General features: G+C 42.2%; 1 protein-coding gene and 1 pseudogene across 5 annotated transcripts in view; one reads left to right on the top strand and one right to left on the bottom strand.

Moving 5' to 3' along the window:
• Positions 1–14,893, top strand: part of MYO10 (myosin X) — a 268,155-nt gene that overhangs the window by 108,238 nt on the left and 145,024 nt on the right. For all 5 annotated transcript variants that reach the window (XM_024246955.3, XM_063724070.1, XM_054555429.1 and 2 more), the window contains exon 3: positions 9,249–9,407. In XM_024246955.3, coding sequence (XP_024102723.2) covers positions 9,249–9,407 — 159 coding nt within the window. The remainder of the gene's footprint in view (positions 1–9,248; positions 9,408–14,893) is intronic.
• On the bottom strand, positions 3,945–14,217 carry LOC134761380 (uncharacterized; annotated as a pseudogene).

Raw genomic sequence — 14,893 nt, 5'->3', positions numbered from 1 at the left:
AAAAGAAAATAACAATCTTTGTGTTATCTATACTGCATAGTCAGTTATCTAACAAAGTAGCAGAAGAGTTACGTATGTAAAGATAACATTGGCTGGGCGCAGTGGCTAACGCCTGTAATCCCAACACTTTGGGAAGCCAGGGCAGGCAGATCACTTGAGTACGGGAGTTCGAGACCAGCCTGGCCATCATGGTGAAACCCCATCTCTACTAAAAATACAAAAATTAGCCAGGCTTGGTGATGCTTGCCTGTAATTCCAGCTATTCGGGAGGCTGAGCCAGGAGAATTGCTTGAAGCCAGGAGGCGAAGGAGGTTGCAGTGAGTCGAGACTGTGCCACTGCATTCCAGCCTGGGTGACAGACTCTGTCTCCAAAAAAACAAAAAAAGATAATGTTAACCCCTAGGCTATAGTAATTAGAGTGCCAAATCTCTGACAAGTTTGAGCTGAAAACAGGGCACTATTGCCATTTTTTCCTCCGCACGCTAGCAGAGTAGACCTGTGTGAATTTCCTTTTGATTAGATTCCAGTGAAACTCTCTAGGGGACTTGACGTTTTCATGCCCCGAATAATTTCTCCAGTCTTGTGAGGAAGCAGCAAAAACAATAGGAAAAGGCAGATTTTCAGTTAGGTGGATTGTTTTCTTCGTAGACTCTTCTTGGTTGCAAAGGAACACCATAAAAGTATAAATTACTCAGTACAAAATAATCGTGGAGCGAGCTTGAGCACGCGTATACCAGTCATTGAAAGCACAGAGTCAGTGAAGCTGAACATAAGGTCGTTTTTGTTTACATGATTGCTCATTTCAGCCACATGTCAGGAGGCAGATGTCTTAACAACCTTTGTTATTGATCATTACTTTGATTCATGAATTAAAGAGCCAATACACGAAAGGAGGAAAATAAGAGCGACATCCCCAGAAACAACGTGGAATTCCAGGAAAAATCTAAACGAGGCCAGCCAACTTCGTGCAAGGGGATTAAAATAGGAGAAGAGAGTGTTATGACAAATAGCTTTTCATCAGAGAGCTTACAGGCAAGGTTGTCATAAAACATGGAGAACGCACACGCAGCCTCCCCTTGCCTGCTCCCTCCTCCCTCACAGGAGCTGTTCTGGAGAGTGTGTTCTCTCTCATCTTCAGAGCCTGGGCTCCTCCCGCCGCACTCCCTGAGACTCTTGCTTTTTCCTCATAGAATGCTCTATGTTGTTCTTTGTATTCTGTTCCCCTGATAGGAATTGCTACCTTTTATTGTGTTCTTGTTGTATGCCAGTCGCTGTGACTTTTACCTAGATTATTTTCCTTAGTTTTTATGGTAATTCTATGAGTTGTCTCTGATCAACATCCTTATTTTACAGATGGAGACAATACTGGGCCAGAGAAATGAAAATCTTGTTTGTTGTCCTTAAGTTATAGGTAGCATAGATCTAGGAGAGGTCAATACAGCTAGAAATGATTCTAAGGCCGTGTTTGCCTCTTATTCCACTCTTTTTTGTTTTGTTAATTTATTTTTTGAGACTGAGTCTCGCTCTATATCACCCAGGCTGGAGTGCAGTGGTGCAATCTTGGCTCACTGTAACCTCCGCCTCCCGGGTTCAAGCGATTCTCGTGCCTCTCCCTCCCAAGTAGCTGGGATTACAGGCACCCACCACCATGCCCGGCTAATTTTTGTATTTTTAGTAGAGACGGTTTCACCATGTTGGCCAGGCTGGTCTCGAACTCCTGACCTCAAGTGATCTGCCCATCTTGGCTTCCGAAAGTGCTGGGATTACAGGCACGAGCCACCGTGCCCGGCCTGGTTTTGTTTTTTTGAGACAGGGTCTCGCTGTCTTGTCCAGGCTGGAGTGCAATGACATGATCTCAGCACACTGCAACCTCTGCCCCCTGGGCTCAAGTAATTCTCGTGCCTCAGCCTCCTGAATAGCTGGGATTACAGGCATACGCCACTGCATCCAGCTGTCCACTCTGCCTTTCTATATGTATAATACCCATTTTGAGGGCCGGGACCATTCCTTCAGTATTTGTTGAGTCTGCCAGGGCTGGGCACTGGGGACAAGATGGGCATGGTTCCTGCCTCAGACTAGTGAGGTGTGAAGTCAACTGAGGGTCATAGCTGGCATTTAAAAGAAATGAAATAGGATATAAAATATAGGGAGGCATCAAACGTTGTGATGCTAAGTGTTGTGTTAGGAAACTTTTGTTAAACTACAGTAGTTCATATTTCTCACTGTGGGTTGTGGTCAGAAGAGTGTGAAAGATCCTGACCAAGAGGTTGCAGGGTGGGGGTGTGATGGCTTTTAAACAAGGTAATGGATAAGTGATTATAATGTGTCATAAGGAGCAATGAGGACACACACGTGATAGAATAAGGAAGAGAGTGGCTGGGGTTCCTCTGGACAAGACCAATGGTGTCTTCCGAGAGGATAACATTTGAGGTGAGACCCCAAAGAGGAGAGTAGCAGGAAGATAGTTGCCCAGACATGGGAAGAGGTGCAAGATCCAGGGCCAGGACAGAGCAAAGGAATATTCTCAGAAACAGAGATAGTGTGGACCATATTGTTTGACCATAATTAATGCAGTACAATTAGAAAATCTCAAAAATGTAAGCAGTCTCCAATTCATAGAAATCCTCCTTCTCCTCCTTAACTTGGGTCAAATAAAAATGAATGAATATAATATGACATAATATTGTCATGCTGATTTTGACTTACCTCTATTCAATGTTTTTATTTCTTCGATTTTTTTGAAAGTTTTTGTTTTGTTTCTTTGAGACAGAGTCTTGCTCTATTGCCCAGTCTGGTGTGTAGTGGTGTGATCTTGGCTCACTGCAACCTCCGCCTCCCGGGTTCAAGCGATTCTCCTGCCTCAGCCTCCCGAGTAGCTGGGACAACAGGTGTGTGCCACCATGCCCAGCCAATTTTTGTATTTTTAGTAGAGACGGGATTTCACCATGTTGGCCAGGTTGGTCTCAATCTCTTGACCTCGTGATTCGCCTGCCTTGACCTCCCAAAGTGCTGGGATTACAAGCGTGAGCCACTGCGCCCGGCTGAAAGATGTTTTTATGATTTATGAAAAGTTTTACTTACAGGCATTGGCTTGTTGTCATCATTTTTTCTTAGTGTCTGCATAGACGTCTGGTTGTTTGGCATCTCAGGACATTTCTAGACCGTACTATTGACATTTTGGGTAGTATTGGGTATTACTTTCATGTTTGGCAGCATTTCTGGCCTCTGCCCATTTAATGCCAGGTAGCACCCTTCTCCTCTCCCCCAAATTCTAACAACCAAAAATCTTTCCAGGTGTTGTCAAGTGTCCCTGGCAGTGGTGGGGGCGGGAAGGAGATTGAGAACCTTTACTCTAGAAGAAAAGGCAAGCTAGTGTGAGAGGAAGATGCCATGCTTGAGAATACTCTGTACGTCATCTATCGATTAGGGTTTTTTTTTTTTCATTTTAATTTCCCTTCAGTTGGAAAAGTTAGGTTTTAAGACTGGGGGCTCCTAATGACTTGTAATAAAAGGAATCTGTGTATAAGCCCCTTCTCCAAATTATGTTTTCAGTTGTATTGATCAGTTTCCTTTGTTCTGCACCCACGCCAATCCAGTTCACCATGTCACCAGCAGTTTGTACTTCTAGAACAGAACAGTTTGTTCTCAGGTATCATTTTATCCAAGTGGATTTCTTGTCTGTTAATCCTCCATGTTTTGCTCATTCCTTACCTCCTTTTCTATGGTTTATGCTGCATTAAAGTAACTAAGTTTATTCCAACTTGTGATTTTTAGAAAAACATCTTGTTACAGTATTGTGGCCCTTGTTTCTTTCAGGAAAATTTCTATAAAAGTAACCGCCTCCCCTGCCTCCAGCCAGGCGCGGTGGCTCATGCCTGTAATCCGAACATTTTGGGAGGCCGAGGTGGGCGGATCACGAGGTCAGGAGATCAAGACCATCCTAGCTAACATGGGGAAACCCCATCTCTACTAAAAATACAAAAAAAATTAGCTGGGCGTGGTGGCGGGCACCTGTAGTCCCAGCTACTAGGGAGGCTGAGGCAGGAGAATGGCGTGAACCCTGGAGGCGGAGTTTGCAGTGAGCCGAGATTGTGCCACTGCACTCTAGCCTGGGTGACAGAGTGAGACTCTGTCTCAAAAAAAAAAAAAAAAAAAAAAAAAAAAAAAATCCCCCCTCCCACCCCACTTTTTTTCCCCCCTCCAAGATGGAGTCTTGCCCTGTCATCCAGACTGGAGTACAGTGGTACCATCTCGGCTCACTACAACATCTGCCCCCCGGGTTCAAGTGATTCTCATGCTTCAGCCTCTTGATTAGCTGGGATTACTGTCACGCGCCACCATGCCTGGCTAATTTTGGGGTTTTTAGTAGAGTCGGGATTTCACCACATTGGCCAGGCTGGTCTTGAACTCCTGGCCTCAAGTGATCTGTTTGCTGCCTCAGCCTCCCAAAGTGCTGGGATTACAGGTGTGAACTACTGAGCCCAGACAATAATCCCATTCTTTAAATTTAGAGTTTTCTTTCCTGCTGTATACCTTGCACGACTAATACCCTGCTAATTGTTGCACATAGAGGTGACTTTTGATAGTTCAAGAATCTCTCTTAAGAAATTCTTCAGTAAGATTGTGGGTCTCATTAATCCTTTGAAGTCTCCAAATTAAATCAGGTGTTCACTCACCCAATAATGTATTAAGACACTAGAACGCTGGGCGCTGGTTCTGTTTCTCACCTCCTTAGGGTTTTTCCTTTAATGTTAATCCATCAGGCTGCCCCCGAATACCTGATGTAATTATAACCCCCAGGTACTCCTTAGTCCACCCTGACCTTTATTTTTATTTATTTTATTTTTTTATTTTTTTGAGATGGAATCTTGCTCTGTCGCCCAGGCTGGAGTGCAGTGGCACGATCTCGGCTTACTGCAAGCTCTGCCTCCCGGGTTCATGCCATTCTCCTGCCTCAGCCTCCCGAGTAGCTGGGACTACAGGCGCCCACCACCACGCCGGGCTAATTTTTTGTATTTTTAGTAGAAACGGGTTCCACCATGTTAGCCAGGATGGTCTCGATCTCCTGACCTCGTGATCTGCCCGCCTCAGCCTCACCCTGACCTTTATTACGTTTCATAGACTCCATCACCACCTGTGATACTATCTATTCACTTGTATTTTATTTTCTTCCCTTGAATTGGAATGTAAGCTCGATCCCCAATGCCTAGAACACACCAGCCAAACAATGTTTAAAAATTTGCTTGAATGAGTGATTTTCTAAATTTCTAAATTTTTTTCTTCATAGGAATTATTTGCTTGACTTTTTTTTTTTTTTCCAACTTCTAAGTTTAGTTTGTCATGTAGGTAAATGTGTGCCGTGGTGGCTTGCCGTGCACACCATCCCATCACCTAGGTCTTAAGCCCAGCATCCATTAGCTATTCTTCCTGATGCTCTCCCCAAATTTCTAAATGTATCTGATCCTTATTTAGCACCTTCTGAATGCCAGACAATGTTCTAAGAGCTTTACAAACTTGAACCCACTTCTGAATGGATGGTTATCCTTACTTTTCCTCCACAAATACATTTTTCTCTACTACTCTCTTTTTTTTTTTTTTTTTTTGAAATACTCATTGTTTTGAGCAGCTGCAATCCTGTATCTTGACATAATGTTTTTTGTTTTTGTTTTTTCCTGTTCCTAGCCTTCTGTTTTATTCATGTAACTATTGTCTCCCATCACGATTCTGTCTTCCTGTGGTCGTGAGAAGGAATGATTCTAGTTCTCTTGATTTGTCCACCCCTGGAATGGGCATGCGCAATGTGCTCCTGAAAATAGGAGGAAAGGGGCGGGTGCGGTGGCTCACGCCTGTAATCCCAGCACTTTGGGAGGCCGAGGTAGGCGGATCATGAGGTCACGAAGTCAGGAGATCGAGACCATCCTGGCTAACAGGGTGAAATCCCGTCTCTACTAAAAATACAAAAAATTAGCCGGGTGTGGTGGCAGGCGCCTGTAGTCCCAGCTACTCGGGAGGCTGAGGCAGGAGAATGGTGTGAACCCGGGAGGTGGAGTTTGCAGTGAGCTGAGATCGCACCACTGCACTCCAGCCTGGGTGACAGAGTGAGACTCCATCTCAAAAAAAAAAAAAAAAAAAAAAAAGAAAATAGGAGGAAAGGAAGTCAAATGTGTGAAGGTGGGGAACTCTAGTTTACAGGTTATAGCCCTATTTTTCAGTGATGGTTTCCAGCTCTGAACTGTTCACTTGGGCTATACATTGTCTTGCTTACATAGGATGTAAACATTAAATCATTTTATATATATATATATACACCTTATATAGATATTTTATACATATATACATACATATACAAAACATCTTATATATTATATATTATACATTATACATATATAAAACATCTTATATATTATATATTATACATATATGTATATAAACATCTTACGTAATATATTAAGATCTAAGGTATCTTAAGATATAAGATCTTATATATAATAATATATATAAGATGTGTTATATCTATACATGTATAATATATAATACATAAGATGTTTTATATGTGTAAAATACATATAAGATATATATTACATATAAGATGTTTTATATATGTGTGAAATATGTACCATACACATTATATGTAATATGTATGTGTATATTACATATATGTAAAATATAATTAGTATGTATGTTTTGTAGTGTCTTAAGTATTATGTATGATTATTTCCAGAAAGCAGAATATGTATCAATATAAATACAAGTAAAAATTATAATATTCTAAATCTTCAAAATCTGGATTTCTCAGTATACCTAGAGTGACAGGTGGTAGAAGCTGTTTTGTTTTCATGTTGAGAAGGACTTGCTGGTGGTGAGTTTGCAGGGGCTGGAGAGGGAGATAGTTGTGCTGGCTTCAGTGCCCTGTCTTCTTGCTTAGAAGAAAATTTGGGAAGGGAACTCGAGTTGTGCTGGCAGGAGCCTTGAGTCAGCAGAGTGAGATGAGACCTCGGGTGTGTGCCGGGAGCTGGCAGGTGGCATGGGCCCTTCTTTATACTACTTGGTTGACCGAGAGTTGACCAGCAGGCAAGTTCTCTTTCTGCCCAACCCTGGTCGGCACTTTCTTTGGAAGATGCAAGTACCTGTCTGGTTGTAGCTGTTCTGAAAACGTGCCTGGATTGGCATCATGGGGATGTGGCGTGCTGGGGGAAGGCAGGGCGTTCTAGCTGTTTCACTTCTGGGAATTTCTAGGTTGTCCCAAGGCTGCTTCGCCTCCGGCCTAAGTTTCTGTTTCTTAACTTTCTTCTGGTGTTGATGACTTAAAATGAAGGGTCTACGTGTTTCTTCACTCTTGGTTGTCCTTGTGCCTTCTGGGTGCGAAGCACTTCTACCCTGTTCCCTAGATGGCCCCAGGCTTCTGCCAGCCCTGTGGGGCTCATGTGGCAGGGTTGGCCACCTTACCATGAGATGGGGCCGCTAGGACTGTCTCTTCTCCTGGTGGATGTCTGAGCCCAGGAAGCAGCTGGGGACAGTGGCTTTTCTTCATAAGAGACGGGTGGGTCCCTACCTTGGCCTCGAGCAGTTTCTCAGGACTGGCTTGACCAGCTCTTGTGGTTCATGTGGCAGAAATGCTACTGCTGAAGTTGTAATTTTTCTCTAGAAAAATGAAACATGCCATTTGTCATGGCTCATGAAAACCATTGGATTGGTACTTTTGCATTTCTTAGTGTGTCATTCTCCTTTGCAATAACATACCATTTGTTGCCATGTAGGCAGCCAGTCAGTATCTAAAAATAGCCTCTCCAATAAAAACATTCCGCACATATGATTGCAGAAAATTGTTTTGTGTGCACACATGCTCATGCCAGTGTGTGCGTGTCTGAAGGCTGAGCACTTTTCATGTTATTTAACATCCTTTTTTAAAAAATCTCTTGATGTTTTTATTTTACTTAAAGGAGGCTTGTAATCCAAGTATTTAAAAACTACCAACTATAGTAAATGAGTAAATACGGAGTGGAACTCCGCAATCAAACGATTTTGTTATTGCTTGAGTTTATAAAGCTGGTCAAGCTTTGGTCAACAGATGGAGCTTAATGTGATGTGGTTAATCCTGAACCAAATCACTTAGGACGAAGAGCACTGAGTAGACATTAGAAATCCATGCAAATTCAGCAATCTGACGGTACCAGAGTCGCCTTATGTACATGCTATAACATGTCTGTAGCACTCATTGCTGTTTTTGGAATTTTAAAGAAGATAGGTTCTTGAGCAAACAAAAAAACCAATTTTATTTTAAATCGGAGTGCATTTGTTCTGCCGAGAGAGAACACAAATGCTATATATCCTGGTTGAAAGGGAATATTGTCCAAGGAGATTTTCTAAATATTCCTGTGATGATGTGTTCCAGTCTTTGAAAAGATACATAGACTATTTAATCAATATGAATGTATATCATATTTAAAGTACTTAATAATTAAATGGAATAACTATTATAAAGCTTTGAAATTATATGATTCAATATGAAACATTATATAGGGAAACCAAATTACTTTCTAAAACTTAGAAAGTTTCTTAATTGTTACAGATTTATATGAAACGGAGAAATAATGCAGAGAAGTGAACTAGAAGTTTATAATTTCTATGACTCCCAAAAGATGGTTCATACTTGAACTAATATCTTTTAGGAACATCTAATAGCAATGGTCAAAATAATTGCTTCTTTTAGAAATATATAGGTGACAGCTGGGCTCCGTGGCTCATGCCTGTAATCCCAGTACTTTGGGGGGCCAAGACAGGTGGATTGCTTGAGCCCAGGGGTTTGAGACCAGCCTGGGCAACATGACAAAACCCTGTATGTAAAAAAAAAAAAAAAAATGTAAAAATTAGCTGGCTGATGGCACACGCCTGTAGTCCCAGCTACTCAGGAGGCTGAGGTGGGAGGATCGCTTGAGCCTCAGAGGTAGAGGCTGCAGTGAGCTGTAATCATGCCACTGCACTCCAGCCTGAGTGACAGAGTGAAATCATGCCTCAAAACAACAACAACAACAACAAAAATATATATATATACACACACACACACACACATACACACAGAGAGATAGGTAACATAAAATGAAAAATATTTTTGCAATATATTTTTTATTGTCCAATTTATAATCTTTTTGCTGAAATTATACTGAGATGGTGTTGTCAGTTTGGGAAACTTGTGTGAAAAATCACTTACTGCTGATAATGAAATAATTGAATTCCTCTCCCTCCCTCAGGTATTCACTTATAAGCAGAGCACAATTACCCACCAGAAGGTGACTGCTATGCACCCCACGAACGAGGAGGGCGTGGATGACATGGCGTCCTTGACAGAGCTCCATGGCGGCTCCATCATGTATAACTTATTCCAGCGGTATAAGAGAAATCAAATATATGTAAGTTCCATTTGTAATTCCTTTAAAAAGATCCTCACGTTTGAGTGAATGCTTATTTTTGTTTTCAGAGAGTATTTCTTGCCTTTTGAGAACTCTTGTTAAAATCTAAGTAAAATTATGTTTTTAATGGATTTGCCACATTAGAAACTTGGGTCAATAAATCATGTTTTCCTAGAGTTTATTGCGTAGGTTTTATTAGTGGGGATTTACTTTCTGTGGAAGGGCCTTCTGCACGTCGAGGTAGTTTGACCTTGCTGCTTGTGAATACGCTCTGTTGTGTTCAGTTTCTAAGTGTTCTGCTTCGGAAGGAAGTCACGGAGTTGTTAGACTGACCGAGGGAAAATATTGTCTTGTTGACATGAGTACTTGAGCTTAAGCTATCTTTTCTGGATTTTTCTCTTTCTATGGATTTTCAATCATTTTTCTGGCTCTGGAGCCCACCCTAGGGTGATACTTGCATTCAAGGGAACCCATCTTTCTAAGTTGTGGGATTCCTGCTTGCTATTTTGAATGGAGAAATACATAAAAAGTGGTCATGCACATTTTTCTCTCAACTTCTATGAAATGTGACTATACCTCTATTATAAAGTGATATTTAAAAATCACTTGTTATAAATTTTTGACATGAAAGTACAGATACTACATTATCTGTCAAGATCAGTTGACCTGCAGATTTTCTCCCCTTTTCCATCTGCCTGTTTGCAAGTCTTTATAGGAAACTAAAGGCAACTGGTTATGTATGTTTATTTCTCTTGTCCAGCTCAAATTTATATAGTTTTTAAGCCAAAATTATAATACTTTAAAAACTCTTGATCTTTTAGTAATTTGTATTCTTTAGGAGTTAAATTTCTCTTTGCAAATAAGTTTGTGATTATGATTAATAATAAATTAGCCTTTGCCAGGCGCGGTGGCTCACACCTGTAATCCCAGCACTTTGTGAGGCCGAGGTGGGCGGATCACGAGATCCGGAGTTTGAGACAAGCCTGACCAACATGGTGAAATCCCGTCTCTACGAAAAATACAAAAACTAGCCGGGCATGGTGGCCCATGCCTGTAATCCCGGCTACTCAGGGGGCTGAGGCAGGAGAATTGCTTGAACCAGGGAGGCAGAGGTTGCAGTGAGCCAAAATCACGCCACTGCACTCCAGCCTGGGCGACAGAGTGAAACTCCCTCTCAAAAAAAAAAATAGGCCAGGTGCGGTGGCTCACGCCTGTAATCTCAGCGCTTTGGGAGGCTGAGACGGGCGGATCACGAGATCAAGAGATCGGACCATCCTGGCCAACATGGTGAATCCCCGTCTCTACTGAAAATACAAAAATTAGCTGGGCGTGGGTGGCGTGCGCCTGTAATCCCAGCTACTCGGGAGCCTGAGGCAGGAGAATCGCTTGAACCTGGGAGGCGGAGTTTACAGTGAGCTAAGATCGCACTACTGCACTCCAACCCGGGGACAGCAAGACTCCATCTCAAAAAAAAAAAACAAAAAAACTCAAGGCATGCTTAATATTCAGGTTCTAACAATTTATCTACCCTTAGACTGAGAAAGGAGCTGGGAAAGAGAAAGAATTAGATATTTATGGGTTTAAACTGCTAAATTTTACTCAGTTAAAAAAAAAAAAGAGTGTATTTGCCTTTTTTTTTGAGGCAGAGTCTCGCTCTGTCACCAGGCTGGAGTGCAGTGGCGCGATCTTGGCTCACTGCAGGCTCCGCCTCCTGGGTTCAAGTGATTCTCCTGCCTCAGCCTCCCAAGTAGCTGGGACTACAGGTGTGTGCCACCACACCCAGCTAATTTTTGTATTTTTAGTAGAGACGAGGTCACCATGTTGGCCAGGATGGTCTCGATCTCCTGACCTTGTGATCCGCCTGCCTCGGCCTCCCAAAGTGCTGGGATTACAGACATGAGCCACCGTGCCCGGCCTTTTTTTTTTTTATACTGTGAAAGTGTCATTTTTGTCAGATCGACCTAATGTTTGCCAAATGTTTTCAAACAGCCCTGTCCAGAGAAATGCAATGATGCTGTAGTCCTCTGACTTGCTGAGCTAGCTTGTCCTCAGTCTTTAGATTAAAATATTTTCCATATGTTCAGAAAAGGTAATGTTTATACATGTTGGTGTGAAAGTGGCGATGCATTCTGTGTTTTGCATGAGCTGGCATAATGTGCATTTATTTCTCTGTTCCCATCTCAAAAATCCCCTTGTAGATGACCAGTGAATTACCTCTTTCCCATAGAATACCACTGCATAGGTATCCACATGACTGCTGCACTGTGCATGTGTTGTTATTATTAAATATTTGACACTGTCGTGTAACTATTTGTTTACAAAGCAGTTTCTTTGCTAGGTTTGTCAAGGACTTATTTTGTCTTCCTGGAGCCAAGGACACTGCCAGGCACCTGGTAGTTGTGCAATAAATATTTATAAAATACATGCCATTCGTGTTACAAATAGTCTTGTAGTTCATAAAATGTGAACCTGGATTTTAAAATTTTTTATTGGTGTATGTCTCTTGTAGGTGCAGATAGGTTGAATATACCTAATCCAAAAACTCCAAATCCCAATGCTTCAAAATCCAAGACATTTTGCATGCTGATGTGATGCTGAAAGGAAGTGCTCATTGGGAATATTTTGGATTTTGAATTTAACTTAAATTATGCTTAACCAGTACACAGTATGCAAATATTCCAAAATCCAAAAAATATTGAAATCCACAACACTTTTTGTCCCAGGAGTTTCACACAAGGGATGCTCAGTCTATATTTTGAAACTCATACTTTGCTGTCATTAGAGAAAAAACACAAGTTTTTTTTTCTTTTTTTTTGTAATGGTGTCTTGCTGTGTTGCCCAGGCTAGACTCAAACTCCTGAGCCAAAGTGATCCTCCTGCCTTAGCCTCCTGAGTACCTGGGATTATAGGCATGTGCCGGCATGCCCACCTAGACACAAGTTGTTATTGTACATTTTCAATAGTCAAGAAAAAGTAAGTAAATTAGAAGGAAAAAAAACTACACAAGGGGTTTAAAAGGCAGACCCTTTTAAAAAGTTTTTTATTTATTTTCCACTTTTCATGATAATGTTGTTAAACCTGATAGCTAAATTGCCAATAAATACTATGAGTAAGATCTTGGTCTTGGAATAAGGTCATATTCTTCCTTTCTAAGGGGAAACCCGCAGGATTTTTGTGCATCCAATTTGCAGTTCAGTTCAGTTAATTATGCCATTGTAGACCTTCCGTTTGAGGCTTGCAAAATTGTATATTATCCATAAGGCAGCCACCATGATTTTTTTAAATTATCATTGAAGCCATTTACTGGAGATGCCAACATCTGTTGGACTCCGCTTGCATGGAGACAAGACCGCCACCTGTCAGAACAGCCACTGCTTCTCCACATTTGATCCTGGCTCGGAGCAATGCCTGTCTATATCTTTAAAAGAGAAAAAAAATAAAATGACTTGAATTGTTCCAGAGATGTTGCATTAGTTTTCTTTTGCTGAATAACCAATTACCATAAGTGTACCAGCTTAAAAGAACAAAGTGGCTGGGCGCAGTGGCTCACACCTGTAATCCCAGCACTTTGGGAGGCCGAGGCGGGTGGATCACGAGGTCAGGAGATCGAGACCATCCTGGCTAACGTGGTGAAACCCCGTCTCTACTAAAAAAAACAAAGTACAAAAAATTAGCTGGGTGTGGTGGCGGGCACCTGTAGTCCCAGCTACTCGGGAGGCTGAGGCAGGAAAATGGCGTGAACCTGGGAGGCAGAGCTTGCAGTGAGCGGAGATCGCGCCACTGCACTCCAGCCTGGGCGACAGCGAGACTCCATCTCAAAAAAAAGAACAAAGCTACTTGCCCTCTTACAGTTCTGTAGGTTGGAAGTCCCATAGGTCTCCCCAGCAGAAATCAAGGTATCAGCAGGGCTGCGTCTGTTTCCAGAAGCTCTAGGGGAGGATCCATTTATGCTCATTGTGTTGTTGGCTGAATTCAGTTACTTGCAGTTGGAGGACTGAGGTCCTTGTTTTCTTGCTGTCACCTGAGGGCTGTTCCCAGCTTCTAGAGGCTGCTCAAATTCTCTGGTCTCCTGATCTCTGGCTCCCTTTCTTCGTCTTCAGTGCTAGTAACCATGTATTGCTTCCTTCTCCCGGCTTCAGATCTTTCCTCCTTCTCCTCCACTGTCTTCTCTCTCTGGCTGCAGCCAAGAAAGGCTGTGTGCTTTTAAGGCCTCATGTGATTAGATTGGGCCTCCCCGGATGATCTCCCCATCTCAGGCTTCATAACCATAATCACCTGTGCACAGCCCCTTTGCCATGTGACATTATCTAGTCACAGGCTCTGGGATGAGTGTGGATGGATGTCTTTGCGGGAGGAGCCATTATTCTGCCCACCATAGGTGTCCTCCTTTTTTTTGTTTTTTTTTTGTTTGTTTTTTAGAGACAAGGTCTCACTTTGTCACCTGGGCTGGAATGCAGTGACATGATCGCTGTTCACTGCAGCTTTTAACTAACTCCTGGGCTCTAGTGATCCTGTCGCCTGAGTATATATATAGTACTACAGTATATAATATATAGGACTATAGGTGTGAGCCACTGCACTTGGTTAATTTTTAAGTGTTTTTTTTTTTTTTTTAATTTATAAAATGTTGCTATGTTGCACAGGCTGGTCTTGAACTCCTGGGCTCAAGTGATCCTCCCACCTGGGCCTTCCAACGTGTTGGGATGACAGGCATGAGCCTCCACATTCAGCCAGGTACTCTCCTTTGAGTCATATCATTGAGGAGGGACTCCTGTGGCATTTTCCCCCTGCTGGCGTCTGGATGTTTCATTATTTGTTGACTTTCTGTTCTGAGCTGGCAGGTTCCGTGGGTTGCTGGCAAGTGGCTCATTGCCAGGTAGAGAGGCTGCCATTCTTTGCTAAGGAGTACTGTTAGCTTTTTCTCCTTGGGGACTGGTCTTTTTATCTGAGAACTTTGTCAGAAACCAGGAAAATATTTTTTTCTTGTAGCTTTTGGCATCTTCTATTGAAATGGGGTAGAAAGTGATAAAAAAATAAATAAATAAAAGCACCCAGAATAGTCAAGTTAAAGTTGATCCCCCCTTTTCTTCACTAACCTCCTCTTTGGCTCTGTATTGATAATTGAATCTTTCTGAACACCAGTTTTTAAAATTAACGTGTTTTCAAAGGTCAGGTATCATAATCCCTCCAACAGGGATGTTTTAAAGTAAAAGAAGTGAAAGCTCTGGGAACTTTAACCTTTGTACCTTTCTCTCCATCTTAGCCATCCCATAGCAACAAGTGTTTATTTAGAAAGTTCCTGCCTTGAACTTGGCTCCATTTTCAGGGGGATTTGGAAGAAGTTTACAGCATCATCCCTAGCCTCAAAGCTTGCAATTTAGTGGGGAGATAACACCAAGGCCAGCTCACAGCACATGGCCTTGGATAGCTGAAGGCCTGTCATTGAGGGTTATGTGAGGATGACACAGGCTTGGGTTTGACTGTGC

Source organism: Pongo abelii, chromosome 4 (genome assembly GCF_028885655.2).
Source record: "Pongo abelii isolate AG06213 chromosome 4, NHGRI_mPonAbe1-v2.0_pri, whole genome shotgun sequence".
Taxonomy (NCBI): domain Eukaryota; kingdom Metazoa; phylum Chordata; class Mammalia; order Primates; family Hominidae; genus Pongo; species Pongo abelii.
This window is presented reverse-complemented; position numbering and strand designations above follow the sequence as displayed.